Raw genomic sequence first — 21,337 nt, 5'->3', positions numbered from 1 at the left:
AGAGTTTAATTTATTTGGATGTCAAACCATCATAACCTGACGCTTTCCTTGGTTTAATTTTAGCGATATTTTCCTTTAGTTCTTGTATAGTAATGGGGGGAAAAAGCTGTTGTATTTAATGGAATATTTGTTGACAAAAAGTTTTGGACTTCTGACTGTGTTTTGTCTATAGAATTTTGAGATACAGAAAATTGTTCTTCGTATACATTAACAAATTCATTTGCTTTTTCTGCGTCATTGAAAATTAAATTACCAGATGAATTTCTGATGGGAGGCATTTTCTCTTTATCGTGTTTGAATTCATATGATATGGTTTATATAGACTCCGATCTTCAGGGCTTGCTTCAAGCCCTGAAGATGGCCTTCTAACCATTACGAAAAACGTTGATTTATCACTTAGTTTCCCAACCTTTTTCTCCCATCGCCCCCAATGCAATCTAACCCATAGGATCCTATGGTATGCCCGTAGCTTTTACTGCCCCCCCCCCCGGAACATTCTATCGCCCACCAGGAGACGTTAACACCCACGTTGGGAATCACTGATTTAACATATTACTATTTCCCTTTTGACCTCCCTTGCTTCCTTGCTTTTCGGTTGTATTGTTGTCTGTAAAAGAGATCTCTAGTTCTCTGCCATGTTTTTCTTATATATATATATATATATACTAGGGGGGCTCTGCCCCCCTGCCGCCTTTGGCGGCCAACCCCCCCCCCCACTTCTCTCCCGGACATATCTTGTTTATTTCGTCCCACTTCATCAGCGTGCTATGGAAAAGGGGAAAGGGACGTGTGAAAGCACCAGCCTACTGAAGAAGCGAATTTTAATGAAAATAATAATAAAGCAACAAAAAACAAATGAGATTCATCAAGTATCCCCAGAAAACTTCCCCATGGGGGTCCCCAGATTCAATTCGCTGAATTTCAGTGGGGCCCCACACTGGATATATCTTGGGCTACCGATGTGTTGCAAATTTTACAATGTTAAACCACAAAAATCAATGAGATACATTCAGGGGTACCGAATTACAACCTGCCAACATTTCCATGAAGCCCTGACCTGCAAGCTTGTCGGACACCCCCCTGTGAGAATTTTTCATTTTTATCAATTTTACAACGAATAAAATCCAAGGCCCCACATCCAGTAGCGGGGACACAATACGCAGATTTTTAGTGGGGCCCCAGACTGGCTATATCTCGGGTTTCGGCTGTGGCAAATTCTACAACAGAAAAGAATGAGATTCATCCAGGGCCCCCAAAATCAAACCTGTAAACATGGGGCCCCCCGACTTGGAAGCTTGTCGGTCATCCCCCGGTGCGAGTGCCATGAAACATTTTCATTTGTATTCGTTTTACCAACGAATAAAATCCAGGGCCCCAAAATGAAACCTGTAAACATGGGGCCCCCGACTTGGAAGCTTGTCGGTCATCCCCCGGTGCGAGTGCCATGAAAAATTTTCATTTGTATTCGTTTTACGAACGAATAAAATCCAGGGCCCCCAAAAAATTACCCGGGACACCAATTCGCATACTTTTGGTGGGGCCCCAGACTGGCTTTATCTCGGGCTTCCGCTGTTGCAAATTCTACAACAGAAAAGAATGAGATTCATCCAGGGCCCCCAAAATGAAACCTGTAAACATGGGCCCCGACTTGGAAGCTTGTCGGTCATCCCCCGGAGCGAGTGCCATGAAAAATTTTCATTTGTATTCGTTTTACCAACGAATAAAATCCAGGGCCCCCAACCAATTACCCGGGACACCAATTCGCATACTTTTGGTGGGGCCCCAGACTGGCTTTATCTCGGGCTTCGGCTGTTGCAAATTCTACAACAGAAAAGAATGAGATTCATCCAGGGCCCCCAAAATCAAACCTGTAAACATGGGGCCCCCCGACTTGGAAGCTTGTCGGTCATCCCCCGGTGCGAGTGCCATGAAAAATTTTCATTTGTATTCGTTTTACCAACGAATAAAATCCAGGGCCCCAAAATGAAACCTGTAAACATGGGGCCCCCGACTTGGAAGCTTGTCGGTCATCCCCCGGTGCGAGTGCCATGAAAAATTTTCATTTGTATTCGTTTTACGAACGAATAAAATCCAGGGCCCCCAAAAAATTACCCGGGACACCAATTCGCATACTTTTGGTGGGGCCCCAGACTGGCTTTATCTCGGGCTTCCGCTGTTGCAAATTCTACAACAGAAAAGAATGAGATTCATCCAGGGCCCCCAAAATGAAACCTGTAAACATGGGGCCCCCGACTTGGAAGCTTGTCGGTCATCCCCCGGTGCGAGTGCTATGAAAAATTTTCATTTGTATTCGTTTTACCAACAAATAAAATCCAGGACCCCCCAACCAATTACCCGGGACACCAATTCGCTTACTTTTGGTGGGGCCCCAGACTGGATATATCTTTTGCTTCCGCTATCGAAATTTTTCAACGTTAAAGCAGCAAGAAAACAATGAGATCCATCAAGGGCCCCTGGAAATGAAAACTTTTTACTTATACGTGAAATCTTCCCCGGGTACCCCGACCCTGTGTTGGGAGCACTGCTGTTGTGTGTGTATATTATACATATATATACCTCTCGGCATGGACCTCCCCCCCCCTCCACAAAGGAAGGGCTGACAGGGGCCACAACGATTCTTATCACTTTTTGATTTTTCACACTATAAATTAATCACAGAGGGGCCCCTGAAAAGCTGGTTTGGGGGCTCGAAATCTAAATTCCAGCCTAAGGGCTCTGCTGTAGGATGTAGGAGCCTCTTGGTACATGCACATAACATGGTCCCGATGGGTCAAATGGGTCCCGATATGTGAATATCGACCCAATATCGATATATGATATCATATCGATATATGAATGTGAATATCGATATATGAATCGAACCCACTTCCGTAACAGACTTCCGTCACTCGGTTGCTTAGCAACAGGCCCTTTTCGAGTTTGTTTGTGATTTTATATTATAGAATAGATATATATATATCTGTTTTTTATCTGTATCTACTCTTTTAACTAGAATCCCTTTATATCTATGAAAGGGTCTTACTTTTTTAACCACATGGGAAGTCCCAGTGGATTAGGATTTGCTATTTTTTCAGTTGTTGCCTCTTTAACTGCTTCTTATACTGAATTTGTTATATCTTTAAACAATTTTTCTGCCTTTTTCTTATGTGAAGGAACTTGAAACCAAGATGGGATATTCCTATAATTTATCTTGATACTTTCTCCAGTTAGTTTTTTTCGTTTTTATAGCTTTACGTAAAATATCAAAGTCGAAAATTATCTTCACTGGCCTGAGTTCAATGCATTTAATACATTGAGTTCTACAAATATTTTAACCTTTTGGATAGCATGATGTCTAAAATGTCAGGATCATATCTGGGGTTTCTGTGGTAAAAAGTCGGCTCTTCTGAGACATGCACCATAATTCTTTGTCCGTCCATGAGCTCTGGATAGGAGAAGTAGCATTCGGTGGCTGGAAATTTTACTCTGATGAATTAAGTTCATATAATTTTTCAACCAAACCCTGTCGGAAAAAAAATCAATTGTAATCTCAGACTTCTGAAATACTTGTATGCTTCCTTCGGGATTTAGATCGTGTTTTTAAACCGAGGTAAGTTCGCGCGCGCGTAAATGGAATCATTTCTAGTTTTTTGTAAACCGAATTGTTCGCAAACCGAGACGTCCATGAACCAAAGGGTGACTGTATTTCTTTTACATATTGAAATTGTCTTAAACAAACGTGCGCATGAGTGCATGTGCATCATTGATTTCAGTCACGTTTCAGTGAAGTCGTTCAGGCAACCACTATTCTACTTTCTATTACGTATTTAGTTTTAGTTTAGAACCGAGCACGCCCAGGCTCTGTCGCTTTGCAATATAAGCTCATTGATCGTGAGATCGTGGGCGTGCCGGAGAAAGTTACGCATTTATGATCATTTGCGAATAACAGGAATAACAACCAGCTGCTATTTGCTTTCTTTCCTATGGCGTCTTAACGGATTGGCCAGTGGTCTAACGAGTCAAAAAGAAACTTAAATTGAAAAAAGAAAAATTACACCAACAAACATCATTTAGATGTCCAAATTGAATGTGAGTGGTCAGCATGCCCCCCCCCCCAAGGGCGGGGTTGACAGGGCCCGGGACAATTGCCATCATTTTTTTTTTATACAATAAATTCCCTATAGAAGGGCCCGTAGTAAGTGGCTTGGAGCCAATCAAACATCCTAGCCTAGGGTCCGTGCTCCAGAATGTGGGGTCCGTAGTGGTCAGCACATACACATGGGATCCGGTCCCTCTCCCCACCCTCTCGAGCTCGAAAAGACGGCCCACTCCTCATTTCTTGAAGTGGTTTCACTTTTATCGTACGCGGCTGCCACGCACGCGTATAGGCTCTGAATACACACGTACATGCATAAATTAGATTCGATCATTTTTACATGATCATTTCCGATTTGAACCGAATTAGCATCGCTTAATTTTTCTAGCTCAAGAGCGAATGTGCTCCTACTAGCATTCTGTGAAGACGAGTAATAACGATAACAATAGAAAATGACCTTGATTATGCTTCTGTTCCATATCACTATGAAGTCATAATATTTGAGGGAGGGTGGTGCGGAGGGGGGAAATCTCTCGTGTACGTGTCCAGGTGTTTAGATGATAAGCCAACGTTACATATTCGATGGCCGCTCTTTATGGGAGAGAAAACAGAGCGTGTCGTATTGGATTGTATCTATTTCACAGTCGATAAATAATTTGTCTCCCAGATAACAATATATAGCGGAAAATAAGAAGAGGGAAAAAAAATTGGTGAAGAAAGGCGTCTTTCATATACTGTGCGAGCAATAAAGAAGAGCGATCGCGCGTACCCCACTAATAAACCCTTTCATGTTGCAATAATTTCGCCAGTGCTTATAAAGATGCTATTCTTCCTTCTCATCGGTAAGTCTCATTAAGGATTACACTTTATGTAGTCTTTAGTCTTAGAAACCTCGTAAATATTACTCGCGTGACTTCCGATTGGAGAGCTTTGCCGACAAACATTTGGAATTACGATTCCCGAAACAATACATTCGAACAATACTGGATTTATTTTCTTACTCCCCTTCCACCGTTAGATCGTGTATGTGGAGGACAAAAGTGCTATATAATATAACCAACGTCTTTTTTTTCTGTAGCTTTCAACTACTTTACGATCAAGGACGTAATATTGCGTCCAAATGCCAGTGGAATAAATTCAAACAAGTTCTTTCTGTTTTCTTTATTCTTCCTCTCTTCTCATCATCGCGAAGCTTTGATGAGATAGAACGGAGAAAAAAAAGTTGTTTCCTCCGTTTATTTCTATACTTCCATTAGTGATTTTTTCCCACATGTGATGTATCCTTCTACTATATAGTATATATAAAAGCGAACGAGAACAGGTAGGGCGAGGGTGAAAAGAGAAATCTGCTTCGTACGTATTCTCTTATCAACTTACACTATTTTCCTTTTTCATTTATTTTTTTCCTTCCTTTTCTTCTACTTTTTTTCCTTCTTCTTATTTTCCTTTTCCTAACGTGCGGTTAAATTAGGACAAGGTTACCATATTTATCACCGATTCGCCAAATAGAGGTCATCAGAATTTCTTGCCAATAGCTCGTAAGCAAAGGGGTTAATGTTAGTTCAATTTCTTTACAGCGGCTCTAACTCGTGTACAAGGTAGATACCGCGTGAGCGTTACTTCAAGTACGGGATTTTCAATTTGGGGAAAATGAAAAATTAACCGGAGTTATACACCAGACGATCATTCAGCTCTTCACGGACGGGAAACTTTTTTTAAATAATGAACCGGTTCCTCAATGAAAAACAACGCTCGTCTGGCGATATTTCCATTGTATCAGTTTTTGTGTACAGGGATAATCGCGCTCGTCTGTCATCGGCCTAAGGTGCCGAGTATGCGAATGCCCATTACAAAGACATGGAGTACTAGATGGTGCTGTATTTATCATATCCAGTGTCCGTTTCTCTCTACCTGCATCTTACGTTTATTAAGGTCACATTACGGGGCGGATCAGCATGAAATGACCACATGTCCCGCATTTTGTCCAGTATTTTCGGCGACAGTCCCGTTTTTCCTCCACTTCGACTTTTCTTGAATTTGTCCCTACAGATCCGCCCCGCGTCACTATTTATTCGAGAAAAAAACTGTACCGTCCCTGACCAACACCTTCTATAGCAGAAAGCCTCCGCGCGAAGCTTTGACGTCACCGAAGTCGTTCATTTCAACTGTTGCCATTCGATATAGCAGTCCGACGTATGCGAAATCTTTACCTTTTTTGTGGTATATTCAGTGACTATAGGTGAAATAGACGACTTCAGTGATATCACGAGTTTCCGCGAAAGTTTTCTGCAACAGAAAGTGTTGCCGTGACACGGGTCTCTCGCTTTGTAACGGCTAACACGAACTCCCACAGACATCGGGCTTAAAAACTGAGATCTACACTTTGTTTCCCTTTTGTTTTCCAGCAGCGAGTGCACCGCTCGTTTTTGGACATTCTTACAAACCTCAGGATGACGAGACAGACATCTACCCGTACATTATGCAAGATCTGCGCCAGCTGAATTTGAGACAAGAAGGAGAAACGACTATGGCTGAAAATGCGCCGAGCACAAGCGTATGTTACGACGATCTGGGATGCTTCGACACCAACGGAACTTTCAAGCACTTGAAACAATTGCCCGACACGCCCGAAAACATCGCGACACAATTCCTGCTTTACACTAGGAAGAACAGCCACCGTCCACAAATACTCGACTACACCAAACCAGAGACGTTGGACAGGAGTAATCTCGATCCGGAGCTTCCAGTGAAGTTCATAGTGCATGGATTCGGTGGAAAAAACAATATCACTTGGATGTGGAACATGAAAAATGCTTTTCTGGAAAAAGTAACTATTTTTAATTTATTTATGCAATTCATATGTATCAATACGATGAAAGTGATTATTCATACATAATCTTATACATAAATGTGAAAGTATGTCTGTCTGTTCCTTATACAAATGTACAGTTTTAGACTGATCGTCGCCAGATTTTGCATATTATACCAAACAGGACCGGGATTGAACCGTAAACTACTTTAAAAGTTCGTCAGAGCTGGGCAAATGTCCCAAATAAGCGAAAAACTGTCGGGCAACAATGGTTTTGGGGCCTCAACAATTACTTTCAGAACGTTTATTTTGGTTACCGTGGTTCCCAACAATGCGTTTCAGACGTGTATATATGCCTTTACAATGGTTTGTCACACCTTTAATTCTGTTATTATAACAGTTTATTCCTTCATAACGGTTTGTCACTTTTTCAATCCTCCCAGTAATTGAAAAAAACCCGGGAAGAGCGCCGTTTATTTCTGCTAGCCTATATACAGGGTATCCTGTAAGTGCTAATGCGGCCTTTATCTCATCAACAGCCCATCGTAGATGTATAGATTAAAAAATGCTTAAAAGGCGTTTGAATAATATTCGCTGCACAAGCTGGACGTATGACGTCGCTAACAACAGAGGACAACAACTACGATGGCAAAATTGGGAATAAAAATGTTTAACGCCAGCTGATGAACTCAATGCTTGCCTCAAATCATCAACACTCTGGCACGAAGTTAAAAAATTATCATTATCCACTAACATGCGAGTTCAACTGCAAAATAACTCAGCACAGCTATCATTTTCACGTCAGTTGATCAAACTTGGCAATGGAAGAATTTCCGTAGACCGAAGCACTGGACTGATTACGTTCCCAAATAGATTGTGCCAGTTGTTAAACTTAGTTCAAGAACTTGCAGAAAAGTCTTCCCAAACATCGAACAAAGCCACCGAAACCATGAGTGGCTTTGTACAAATCCGTTGACGCTGTCACAGACACAGAGCAGACAGTTCTGCATCCGGCAGAATTTCTGAACTCTTTTGATATTCCGGGTATGTCACCATACAACTTGACCCTCAAAGTCGGAGCACCTATAATGCTTTTAAGAAATTTGGAGACACCGAGACTCTCCAATGGCAGCAGACTCTGCGCGAAGAAATTGCACAATTACATCATCGAAGCACCGATTCTAACTGGATGTGAAAAAGGAGGAGACGTCTTCATTCCACGTATCCCAATTATCACCGAAGAAATGCCTTTCACTTTAAAGCGATTACAGTTCCCGATTCGTTTAACTTTTGCCATGACAATCAACAAAGCGTAAGGCCAGACGTTAGCAGTGGCAGGTATCAACCTACTTGAGCCCTGTATTTCTCACGGACACCTTTTCGTCACCTGTTCGCGTGTTGGTAATAGCAAAAATTTGTACATACACACATTTGTACTACACACCAGACGGAAAAACAAAAAATATTGTACATCCACAAGCGATTGCTTCAAGTTTTTAATTAAAATATTTAAAAATAAAAGTAATTTTTTCTTACTTGATGCAGAAATTTTTTTGATTAAGAATTAATAAGCTATATATACGTATATAAATTTTTTACGGGGCGGGCAACGTCGCCGGGTATCAGCTAGTCTTATATATAAATGTGAAAGTATGTCTGTATGTATGTTCTCTATACAAATCTACAGCTTTAGACCGATCGTCCCCAAATTTTGCACATATACCAAACAGGTCCGGGATTGAACCGTAGGCTACTTTAAAAGTTCACCAGAGCTGGGCAAATGCCCGAAACGGGCGAAAAACCGTCGGGCAACAATGGTTTTTGGGCCTCAACAATCACTTTCGGAACGTTTACTTTGGTTACCATGGTTCCCTAGCAATGCGTTTCAGACGTGTCTGTATATGCCTTTACAATGGTTTGCCACTTCTTTAACGCCGCCAGTGCATGAATAATAGTTTATGCCTTTATAATGGTTTGCCACTTTTTCAATCTTCCCAGTAACAAGAGCTTTTTGAATAGACGTCAGAATCATCATCGGCATCCCTTTGAGGAACAGGCAAAGGATGATCCCCATAGAAATCAGTGTTAAAATTGTTTATTTTAACTGTAGAAATGCGGAAATTTGTGTCGGGGTTTCCCCATCACATCAGTAATTTTAAAAATTGTATTGAATTCTCGATTTTTGAAATATTGAGTTCGCTTAGAAATATACGAGGCCCAGGAGATTAAATATGAAGTAATTTGCCGGACCTACTTTCGAACTGGATATTCATGCAATAACATCGATTTCAACTTTTTATTTATCCTCAAGCATGAAAATTAAATTAATGTCTCCTTATTGTCTTTTAATATTCAACTGCATAAATACATATAGTTTAGGTTGTTTAAAAATTAATTATGGGCCCATAAAGTGCATCGAAAAAATTCCACAACTTTAACTAAGCATTTTTGGAAGCAGAAACAGGCAGATCAATAACTTGAAGTTCAGGGGGGTGGGGGGAGAAATCGAAATACCAGAGCCCCTTAAAAAATGGAAAACTATTCATTTCTATATTTCTTTAATCTAGATTTGTTTCTTTCATGAGTCCCGCAGGAAGTCGTCATTTTGATTAACTTGGACACGGTTTGTATGTCCCTCAAAGAAATAGAGAGGGAGATATCATGTGATTCAAAAAAGCCTCATTGAAGAAAACCCGGGCAGTGCTGGGTATTATAACTAGTTTCCTATATAAAAAAAAAAAAAGTGTGCGTAGTAGGAATTCCTATGCCAGGGAAAGAAAGAACTAAGAAGTGTTGTTCCCAGTATATATACGTATGAATGTGGTTTCTGAATACGTTAAAGAGGAGAGGGGGTGTTGCGATCATGACATTATATATACGGGACTCCCGTGACTTTGTCGCAGCAAGGATATACGAAAAGGCGCCAACAACAACTCGCCAAGAAATTTTTCGAGGAGCTTTCTAACTCCGAGTTCGATCATCTGGCTGAATTCTCTCCCCATGACAGCAAGGGAAAAGTTCACATTTCAACGGCCGAAGAACATTCTTCATATGCATAGATCAGTCCTCCCCTTACTGTAATTTAATGAAAATAAAATTTTCTTCAACATAATTTTTTCCCCTCCAAATCTAGATACTGGTCTTGATAAGATCCCTCTTGGAATACACGTAGATGAACATCTCTCATGCTTTGTTTTCAGTCCCTAGAAACAGGGACACCTGGGAATGACTTCGTATGTTAAAAATCCCAATAATTAATTAAATAAATTTGTGTAGTATTGTTACAATGGTGGAGGATATCACTTTTTTTTCATTGTATCATTTGTTATAGTATATTTTTATTTTATTTATTTTTTTTCGTGGTAGAAATATACTCGGATGAAAAATATTTTATGGGAGGGGGAACAGTCTGGGCCAGATTCAAAAATATACGATTTTCCCAAACTATATCAATTTCCAACTGTGGCCATCAGATGGCGCTAGGCGCACATAATGTTTCCACCACACTATGTCCTTATTCCAATCATGGCTTAAAAACACTACTGCTCGTGCAATTGGCAGAGTTATTTGACGAAGGGTGTTTGCTGATTGTGTTATTATTACGCAGTGGAACCCCGGCTCGTACCGATCAAGGTCTAACATTATTACCAATGACTACATCTGGCAGGGGCGTCGGAAGTGTTTCAAAACTGTGGGTGCTCGTCTTTAGTTTTATATCGGAAATTTTAATTTCTGGATCAATTCTGGGGGTGTTCGGATCCATGTCACAAATTACCGTGGGTGCTTGAGCACCCCCGGCTCCGACGCCACTGACATCTGGTCCCTCAAAAGTATCATCTTTCACTACATAGAGATGTACTTTTCATTTTTATCTTATCGATAACAACATTCACTTCAGTCATTCCTTATCATTACCAAGACCTCCAATACCCCTGATGGGATTTTTAACACTGTTACAAACTTCAGCATTTACTTTCAGAGTAAAATTTTGTTTCACGATAGATGTGTCTGCACCTGTTCAACAACAGCTTCAGTTTCTAACACGTTTATTGCGAGTAAGCATGCTTATTTTCGGTATACACATAGCTCCTTCACCAAAGGAATTTTCCGTTGCCGTCGTAAGTCAACGAAATTCGTCGTGGTCATAAAATTGAAACCTTCACCGTCGTAAAAAGGCGTCGTCCTGAAAAGCGCGGAAATCGCCATTATCATCATCGGCGAATTCAAACCTCAACACCGGTCGGCTCGTTACCACGTGGATTTCACTCCACTGCAACGCTTCGCGCAATCATCCACATGCATCTCACTTCAGAATAATAATCTTGAAATCACTCAAATGATGAAACATTTCATCGAAGATGTATTTTAATTAGTATTTAATTAAAGAAATGAAAGATCATCGCATATCGCAGCAGCTCACGAACTGAGCTATAAGGAAACTGAGTGAAGATTCCCTACATAATAACAAGGATATGTGCGAGTCGATGCGGAGGAATACAAAAGTGGGCGTGACGGAGCGAAATAGGCAAAACATTACATATTTCAGCATGTAAACAATGGGGGAAACTTCCATCTTCAGTATTTTTTTCAGTTGTTTTCATATTATTTCATTAGTATAGTTGTCCATCTGCACATACACAAATGGTGATATTGTGTTCTGCCTATAATTGCACCAACTGATGGGCAAAATTAAAGGAAGACGGGAAATAAACTTCAGTTCCATAAGTAAGTGCACGTGGTTTTATATTAAAAGATGCATTGATTTTTATACTGCAATCGTAAAATCAAACGCATGTAGTTTTAATTTCACATTCAATTTCTGTTTAATGAGTATAATTCAAAATAAAAAAATAATTTCGTATTACACTGCTGGCCACCGTAAATGCAACACCCTGAAGGAAGCATGCAAATAATATGAAATTTACAACATGCATTAGCGGAGGTGAGATATGCAAATTATTAGAATTTCAGCGCAGACGCACATCACGCGCGCCTGTGGCGCCACTTCAAAGCGCTATTTAAGGCTTGGAGATTTCGACAATTTGAAGTACGGCAATTGTGTTTTTCTTGTGGTTTTTTCAAAAAAACGATCAATTACGCCTCATAGAAAACAGCGATCATCTTTTGATCAAGTATCCGAGTTCGACAGAGGAAGGATAGTGGCCTACCGAGATTGTGGATTATCTTTCAGGGAAATCGGTAGTCGTGTTGGACGAAACCAAACAACTGTAATGCGGATATGTGATCGTTGGATGCAGGAGGGTACGACGGACCGACGTGTTCGATCGCATCCACCTCAGTACACCACTTCACGTGATGACAGGCGTATGGCAGTGACGGATCGCTCAGCCACATCACGAACCATAGCACAGCACATTCAGTCTGTACCGCATCATCCAGTGTCTGCGCGTACCATTCGACGCCGTTTACAGCAGAGTGGTCTGTCCGCAAGACGTCCATTGCTTCGTCTACCCTTGACGCAGAACCACAGACGTCTCCGCCGCCAATGGTGCGATGAAAGAAGGATGTGGACGGCACAATGGAATGAAATTGTCTTTACTGACGAGTCACGCTTCTGTCTGCAACACCACGATGGTCGGATTCGAGTCTGGAGACACCGTGGAGAGAGGATTCTGAACAGCTGCGTTATGCACCGCCACACTGGTCCTGCACCGGGTATTATGGTATGGGGCGGTATTGGATATCACTCTCGCACTCCTCTAGTACGCATTGCCGGTACTTTAAAAAGCCAGCGCTACATCTCCGAGGTGTTGGAGCCAGTTGTCCTTCCTTACCTTCAGGGCTTGCACACAGCCATATTTCAACAGGATAATGCGCGACCACACGTGGCACGCATTGTCCAAAGGTTCTTCGTCAATCGCCAGATTGAATTGCTTCCCTGGCCAGCTCGCTCTCCGGATCTTTCGCCGATAGAAAACATGTGGTCCATGGTTGCTCAACGATTGACCCAGATTACATCCCCAGCTGCCACACCAGATCAACTTTGGCAACGCGTGGAAGCTGCTTGGTCTGCTGTACCCCAAGAACACATCCAAAGTCTCTTTGAATCAATGCCGAGGCGTGTCGCAGCGGTGATCTCCAACAATGGCGGCTACACTGGCTACTGATTTTGGCAGGAACCACACTTCACAGAAGTCTATAAATTTAATCATTTGATGCTTGGTCAACATGTTATCTACAAAATAAATATTGTTGCGATATCTCTTGTCTTTCTTGGTGTTGCAATTTGGGTAGCCAGCAGTGTAGTTTTAAACTTCATAAATATTTTTTGAAATCGTTGTAGAAATTGCTTATAACTATTTGGGTTAGAATTTTCATGACCGACAAACTGACAAAATATGTTCCATAAAATTGTCCAAATTTACATTGTCCTATAAGATTTGATTTTTGTGACTTACATGTTCTTCCACGTCAACTCCGCAATTAATAAATACACAATGCCATGTTTCTTCATGTTGGCACTTCTGGTCTTCCTTGAGTTTCGATTGCATAATTGTGAAAATGACAATTTAATGCAAAGTTTTTTGGATAGTTCCAAGTTCATTTAAATTCTAAAGTATCACCTGTGAAATAAAAATATCTTTTATTAAAATTTTGGGCTACCACCTGGTCTTCTTCCTCAATGTGTTGATTACTGTTGAGCTATGTATGCAATATTGCAAAGTCTTAATTAGAGGAAAAGGTGTTAGTTTCTGGTACCCTTGCAATGTGAGAAAAAATGACAGTTCTAGAGGCATGATGAAAAGAAATCTAATGAAAATGATTTCTTATATGCTGTGAATAATTGCGTATGTTGGAGGGTAAAAATCCCTTCAAATTTACAGTTTGTCTGTATACAATTCTAGACAAAGGTTTGTATTGTAACTAAGTAACTATTTGATAGCAAAAATATGAGTGCTCTTGTGAATTGTGATTTCAATATTTCAAATTATGCCGTGGATCTGTTTTTAAATTGTTTATTGAAAAACTTGTATGTGTACATTGCTGTATATATAATGTTGGAAAAAAATATTTTTACTCTAATTTTTATTTCATTTCTGGCATTGAAAGTTCTTTTTTAGCAGAATTAATTCACGGAAATATTCACTGCTATGAATTTTCGAAGAGGAATCTTTCACCAAAATGCAAAAAATAATGTTAGAAATGTATATTGTGGTTTTTTTTTTATAAAAAAAAGTAGTTCCTTTTAAGATTTTTAAAAAAAAAGTATTTTTCTTGTACGAAAAGAAGAGTATAATTTTTATAAATTTTTTTTAAGATGAACAATGCATAATTATTGGCCGAAAAGTGGAAAAAAAGACGGAATGTAGGTCTCGCATTTCCCAATTGCATTATACGTTCAGTGAATGTTTTGCTTACTTTACTCCAAAAGGGTATGATAAAAGGGTCCTCTCCTCACTCCACTTTCCTTATAGCTGAGTGAGCTCACGCAGAACCTCATCTATGAGGTGCTGGCTCACGTCTTTGCGCGGCGAAAACGTTGACAACAATCCCCGTTGCCACCCATCGCCGGCAAAACTATAACCTGAAAAATATTAGTAGTTGTTGTTCTTTCAGATTTTTCTGGGGAACCGCCCACGAGCATTGACTGAAGCAAGGAAGCCGTGGGTGACTGAAACATAAACAACCACTACTGTATATGGTTTGTCGAACTTATACAAAAACTGAGAAACGCTGACATAAACGAAAGTGTGGTTATGCCGATCCCTCTTTATTCGAGTGGTTCCGTGAATTAACAGAAACAGGGCGGTATCTGTAGCTATAAATCGTCATTTAATTATAGATCAGCCCAACCCTTGGGGAGGGGGTATGGCCACGGTAAGTGTTTTGTTGCAAACACTCCTTTTGTGTCAAGTGGTTAATTTTCTTTATAAATTTTTAAAATGTGCCCACGACCTCTCACCCACGTTGTTTTTTTTTTGTTTATTTTGTTTATTTTACTCACCATTTTGTTTATTTCATACCGTTAAGTAGACGATGGAGACTAATGCGTTATATTGTATAAATCTGTTGAACAGCATGATCTGAACGTCATCGCAGTGGATTGGAGCAAAGGAGCGGCGATACCTCATTACATAAACGCCGCTGTTAACGCGGAGTTGGTGGGTGCTCAGATCGCTGCCCTGTACTTCGTGATGAAAGAGAAATACGGCATTCCAGAAAAAAATCTTCACGTCATCGGCTTCAGTCTCGGAGCTCACGTCAGCGGCTTCGTTGGAAAACGTATGAAATCGCTCAGGGGAACTAAGCCTGGAAGAATCACTGGTAAATGATAACCGATTTGTATTATAGTTTTGTACCGATTTCATACTGCATGTTTGGTCACCTGACGTTTCTTACGTAATACTTTGTTTCATCTTCATTCAATTCTTCCACTGTCATTTCAACAAATGATCGTATAGCACACCCTTAAAGCGAAAAGTTTAACCCTGTTGATCACCGACGGCATTTTAGTAGACCGTCAAGTCACTTTGATTAGTTATAAGGGTCACTAGTCATTATGCCCTTAAGATGGCCCTGGTTCGATGTGCTAGTGAGATGTCATCGGATCACGCCATGTCCCCTACATCCTGCTGCAAGGCCCCCTAGGCTGCCTAGGATGGGATCTTTAGCTAGCCCCAGTCAGATTTCTCATGGGCCTCTCTATAGTGAATTTATTATAGTGTTAAAAAACAAAAAATGATAAGAATCATCCCTTGCTCCAATGCTGGAGCCCTGTCAGGCATAGTAATGCCTGTTATCACCGTATGTGAGGTGTCGTTGGAATTGTCTTGGAAAGTTCTACAAGAATATACTGAAATGAAAGCCAATAAGGAGCATTTAAAAAACTATAATCCCTTTTTTTCTCAAATTAACGGAGATATGATTAATAAACTATCAATAACAATCACCTCTTCCTGTTGTAAAATCTTCGAACACATTGTAGCAAAAGAAATCTCTGTATTCTCTTAGACTCTATCAACTTCCCTACCCCCCCCCCCCCCCCCCCCAATCAACAAAGCTCTCTTTCTAGAAAAGCCCTCTCTACTACCTCTCAACTGACCCTCTTCCACAACCTCTCAGGAACCATAGATAAAAAAACATCAAACTGATGTTATTTTCCTTGATCTCTCTAAAGCATACGATAAAGACTATGATAAACTTCTCCATAAACTCTCTAATCTTGGCCTCAACGTACAATCGCTTAAATGGGTGGAGGCTTTCCTAAGATATCGTAAACAGTTTGTCCATTTTAAAGATCATAACTCCCTATCAGCCTACATAAAGTCTGGTACCCCTGAAGGATCGGTCCTCTCCCCGTTATTATTCTTTATTTACATTAATGACCTCTTTGAATCCCTCAGCTGCACAACTAGATTCTTTGCAGATGACTGCGTGATTTTTCGCATCATTCACCAACTATCCGATTAAGAATTTCTCCAACATAATTTGGCTTCTATCTCTGACTGGTGTTGACTACAGGAGATTCCTATCAATAAGTTTTCATGAGAGAGTTACCCGTAAGTTACTTCCTGTTGAGTACCTTTACTCAATCAATAATTTAACCCTATCTCAAGTTTCTGAAATTAAATACCTTGATATCAGCTGACCTACGTTGGAACAAACATGCTGATTACGTTTTCCTGAAATGTCTCAGCAAACTTTTTTTCCAACGCTGCAAACCGCAAACATTCCACTCGGGATATCAGACTGCTCTGCTACCAAACTTGCATCTCTCCCGTACTCTCCTACGTCGCTGAAATCTGGGACCCCTACGCCTTCATTTAACATAGACAAACTCAAATAAATCCACCCGTTTCATCTACGACTGCTGATCACCTTTTGCTTCCGTGTCCGAACTTAAAAACGAACTTAATCTCCTCCCCCCCACCTACTCTTTATCTCATTTCTCGACCAACCCTGCTTTATAAGATTTTTCATGGTCATCTTAACTTTGATACTTCTGGTACTCTAGCCAAACCATCCCCTTAAAATAAAGCAGCTTCTTTCCTCATACCATTGGTGTCAACAAACTCCCAAGTTCTAATGTCAACACTATCACTAGTTTTTTTGCACAATATCAAAGAATATCTATGCATTCTTTTATATAGGCCTAGGGCCTACAATATTGAATAAATGAATAATAAAAAAAAATCGTTAAAATTTCGACCGTGTCTCGACACAGCTTACCCTAATTTTGTTATTCTTTACACTAGTAAAATTTGTATATGCAGAAAATTACGGTGCATCCTCTGAAGACGACATCCATGGCATGCCGATACGCGTTAGGATTCGTCGTTTAATTTCGGCTATCTGCCGTTAGGGGCCGTTCAAGTATTACGTCAGCACATTTTTAGCTATTTTGACTCCCCCCCCCCCTCCGTCATCAAAAGTCAGACTCTGAACCTCCTCCCCTTGTCAGCAAAATTTCGTCAGCACTGCCTGCTACCTCCTAACGCATATTGGTGGGATCAGAAACGTACGCGGGAGGGGGGGGGGCATAGGAAGCTTGTGCAACTCCCTCCAGACGAAAAAAAATTATTTTTTAATGCAAAAAACATTTTTTTAAATTAAAATTTTGAAAGAAAAACACCTTTATGCGTTATTATAATCAATTTCTGTTAATTTCAATGCTATTTGAAGGGTAAGAACTCAAAATTTCTCTTTAAGAAATTCATTTCGACCCATCCTTCAAGTTTTGAATGGTAGACCCTTGACCCGCGGACCAAATATGGACCTAAAGGCAGGCCATTTTATAAGAAATTCGGACTGGTGGGGCACTAGGAAAAAAGGACACTCGAAGCGGAATAAGTTCCAGTGTGTTCGTACAAATGATATAGCAGGCGAAAATTTCAAATTTGAATAAAAATATTAATTAATAAGTTATTAATTACTAAAATATTGACTAATAAAAGTTATTAATTATTAAACTCATTAATTAATTATAACTAAATTTTGCTAATGTGATTCAATTTTTTAAATTAATACTCTATTAATATTAATTAATCGAAATTATTACATTTATTTCATACTGATGTCCAAAGGAACAAAAAAACTATTTTCATGATTCACCATCGGTAGCAAGGAGAACAGAACAAAAACTAGGTTCAGCCACCACGGCTATATAAGCTCCATGCCACAAGGAGTGTGGCCAGTTGAGTTATAAGTCTCATTGGCTTGAATATTAATTATATATACAAGAGAAGAAAACGGAGCAAACATTGCATAACATGTGCAAAACAGGGAGGGCGGAGATTTAAAACTTAAAAAAAATCATAGCAAGAAATCTAGCAGAAGTTTACAGGGCGTGCTGCAATCAAAAATTACGCACAATGAGGATAATCACACATTGTGTTGGCATTGATTCAAAACAATATTGAAAAAACATATGCGAATTAGAAAATGATTGCATGTACAAAATGAAGCAAGGTGAAATTGTATATGCAGAAAAGGAGAATATAACCATTTGCACAAATATATACCTGAAGGTACGCAAAAAATGCATTAAACAGGTAAAAAACAAGAGGGTGCGTGGCCTTATCAGAGAGAAACCGTAAGAGTAAACTATATCAATAAGCATCAAAAGCGAGCTTAATAAGAAATCCTAATACTTTTGCCGAATGTTTTTAGAGTTGTTCCATCCATGGATGTTTTGTGGAACCTTTCTTCCATTCTTTCTCCAGCTCCTAATGTTCTGCGACTTTCTTGTGGATCTCTGACTGAAGATGTTCAACTACCAGTTTCAATTTTTCTTTAGAATCAGCTCGAATTGCTTCAGCTATGGGTACCATACCATTTCGAGTGTTTTTTGGCTATATACTCGTATTCGCGGCATATGTTACACACAACGTAAATACGATTTTTTGTTTATCTCCCGTTTTTTTCAATTCGGTCAAACATGTATTGTTTCTTAGTAGCCATTTCAGATCTAGTTTCATTCCTCGGCACCACTCATCACCATCTGATTTTTGCAGCTCCTTCGATACAGTTTGAAGACAACTAGAAGTAACAGGGGTCGATACAATTGAAACAACCGTGTTGGTTGATTGGTTCTGTAGATTTTGTTTTGATGACGTAGATTTATTTTCGAGCTACTGCGGAGCCCCTTGGGAGTTCACACGAATGGAGGAGCACACGGAGCACCGGTTGAGAACCGCTGCTCTAAACAATCTTAGTTTTTCGTTTACTTCTTCCTTTGTGGATATTATTAGATATACAGAGAAAAATCCTTTTTGATAACATTTTGCCGAACGTGACAGTTGTAATTGTTAAAAAGAAGTGATTATTTTACTATTTTAATTTATTCTCCCTCAACCTGTGTCACAATTACACAGCAAGCGGGTCTAGCGTTCCCATCAGTAGACTTGAGAGGGCACGAAATTCACCCTTTAACTACTCTTTTTTACAATACACGAGGGAAGTGCCAAAATGCGTGTTTTCCCCAGCTTACGAAGTATTTAGTTGCGGCCCCGCTCTCAACCACTTCTCTCTATTTATGCACATCCCTGTTCTATGTATATGTTACGATAAATATGATAAATCCGGTAAATATGCATAATCACAAACCATTTTGGTAAGTTTGATAAATTTTGTTCATATATTGCAAGTTTATAACATTTACATATGCCCCGGAATGTTATAAATGTATAGACCTGCGTATATACTCCATACGATGGATGGTATTGCGCCTTGTCGGGGAAAGAACAGTGGGACTTACCAAGAGAGCATTAGAAACTACGAATACAGTATATCGGGGATTCAAAGTATGGATTGCGATCCTCTGGAGTAGGGTGGGGGGGGGGTATAAAAACACGTTTGACAAGATATTTATTTTGATCAGGGAAACTAGTGGCTGAGGTCATTTGAGGGCCCACCAACAATAGATATTGTTAGGGGGCTGCTGCTGTCCCCCCCCCCCCTCAATAATTTAGGAAAAAAACAATGCTATGTATACCCCCTTTTGCGTACGCGATTGAGTCTCGTATATACGGGACGACCAGCAACTTTCAACCCCCCCCCCCCAATCTTTTCTTCACGTTAGTGTCTCTGCTCATGACGAGTGGTAAAAGTGGCCACACACACAGACAGCTCTGACGAATTAAATCTTTCAAGTAAAATATGGGGGAGGGGAAATGTGACTATTTTCAAAATGCAACACAGCCCATCTTAACCTATGGGCCCACGTGAGCATGACCCGGGGTTTCATATCCGTTAGTAGTGAGATCCGTACACAATAAGATCTGGGGTACTATGATTTTTAAATGTAAGTATGTAAATATTAATTCCCAACTAAGTATCGGACCCCAAAACATCACTTTGCCCGATGTTGAGACGGTCATGCATAATCCCACCCCCTTAAAAAAAAGTGAAGCTTACTAAACTCTAACCCAGGGTAGGCGTGGACTCAGGGTGATGCGTCGGGAAGATCGAGTTAGCTTGTAAGTTCGCTGCATCGCTCAGTTTTGCACAGACCTATTTTTCTCGGTTCTTGAGGAAGGGATGGTTACCCACCTTCTGGAACCATGCCTGGCTCAAAGTTCCAGAGATCGATCTTATCTATAAAATTTTTGTTTATTATTAATTTAGTTTTTATTAAATTCAATTCAATTAGTGAAAAGTGTGTAGCTCTCTCACTAGTGGATGAGGGTTGGGAGGCCCCGATAAGACGAGAGGAAAATATTGTCCAAAAGGGGCTGAATGAAAGAGGTATTTTCGCCGGGACAGTGGCGAAAACTGGTAAAAACCAGGGAAAAACTGGCAAAAATTGATTTCATGGAAAAAATTTTTTTGACTCAACGTGTATTATATGTAAATGAGACATAGAAATCATTACAACAATCAATTTTATAATCTGATGGAAAATACATATACAAATAGAGATACAGTCGGTGCTCGTTTTAATGACACACACCCACAATATAGCGAACATTCCATAACAATGACCTAGGAAAAGTCCCCACACCCTAGCTCTGGGCCGGGCAATTCTTATCTTTTTTGGCTTTTTTACGCAATAAATAAATTATAGAAGGACCCGTCCGGGATGATCATGGTCGTTGTAGCAATATACAATTCTTTTGCATTGATTTTTTTTTTTAATGATCCTAGACATGAATATATAAATGTGGGGAGTATGGATTTGTTTTATGCATGACAAAAACCTATTTTTATCCGGACTTTTTTACTCTAGTTTTTCCTGGTATGGAAAAAACTTACCAACCCTAAAAATGATCGAAAACAACTAGAAACCGGACTAAAGCAACCAGAATTAATTTTAATCATTATTCGGATGACCATACGTCCAGTGACGGATTAAAGTCGGCTCCAGGTGCAAAAGAAAATATTGGGCTCCCTTAAATTAGAAAAAGTGTGAAGTTTTGGTTTTTCGAGGTGCTTTAGAAGTCGGGGCCCCGGATGCGCGCTCGGTGCGTCCG

At 40.1% G+C, this 21,337-nt stretch overlaps 1 protein-coding gene across 2 annotated transcripts in view; it reads left to right on the top strand.

Moving 5' to 3' along the window:
- The first annotated feature begins 4,653 nt into the window (after positions 1-4,653).
- LOC149069367 (inactive pancreatic lipase-related protein 1-like) overlaps positions 4,654-21,337 on the top strand; it is a 47,838-nt gene continuing 31,154 nt past the window's right edge. The window contains exons 1-3 of one of the 2 annotated variants that reach the window (XM_089250163.1): positions 4,654-4,938; positions 6,502-6,923; positions 14,945-15,191. In XM_089250163.1, the coding sequence (XP_089106289.1) occupies positions 4,917-4,938; positions 6,502-6,923; positions 14,945-15,191 (691 nt within the window). In that variant the 5' untranslated portion in view covers positions 4,654-4,916. The remainder of the gene's footprint in view (positions 4,939-6,501; positions 6,924-14,944; positions 15,192-21,337) is intronic. The other variant, XM_089250164.1, reaches the window with a different exon arrangement.

This window comes from Pholcus phalangioides, unplaced genomic scaffold (genome assembly GCF_987345545.1).
Source record: "Pholcus phalangioides strain wild (caught in Gottingen) unplaced genomic scaffold, Ppha-v1.0 ptg000022l_1, whole genome shotgun sequence".
NCBI classification, from domain to species: Eukaryota; Metazoa; Arthropoda; class Arachnida; order Araneae; family Pholcidae; genus Pholcus; species Pholcus phalangioides.
Note: the sequence above shows the minus strand (reverse complement) of the source record. Positions and strands in the feature narration are given on the sequence as shown.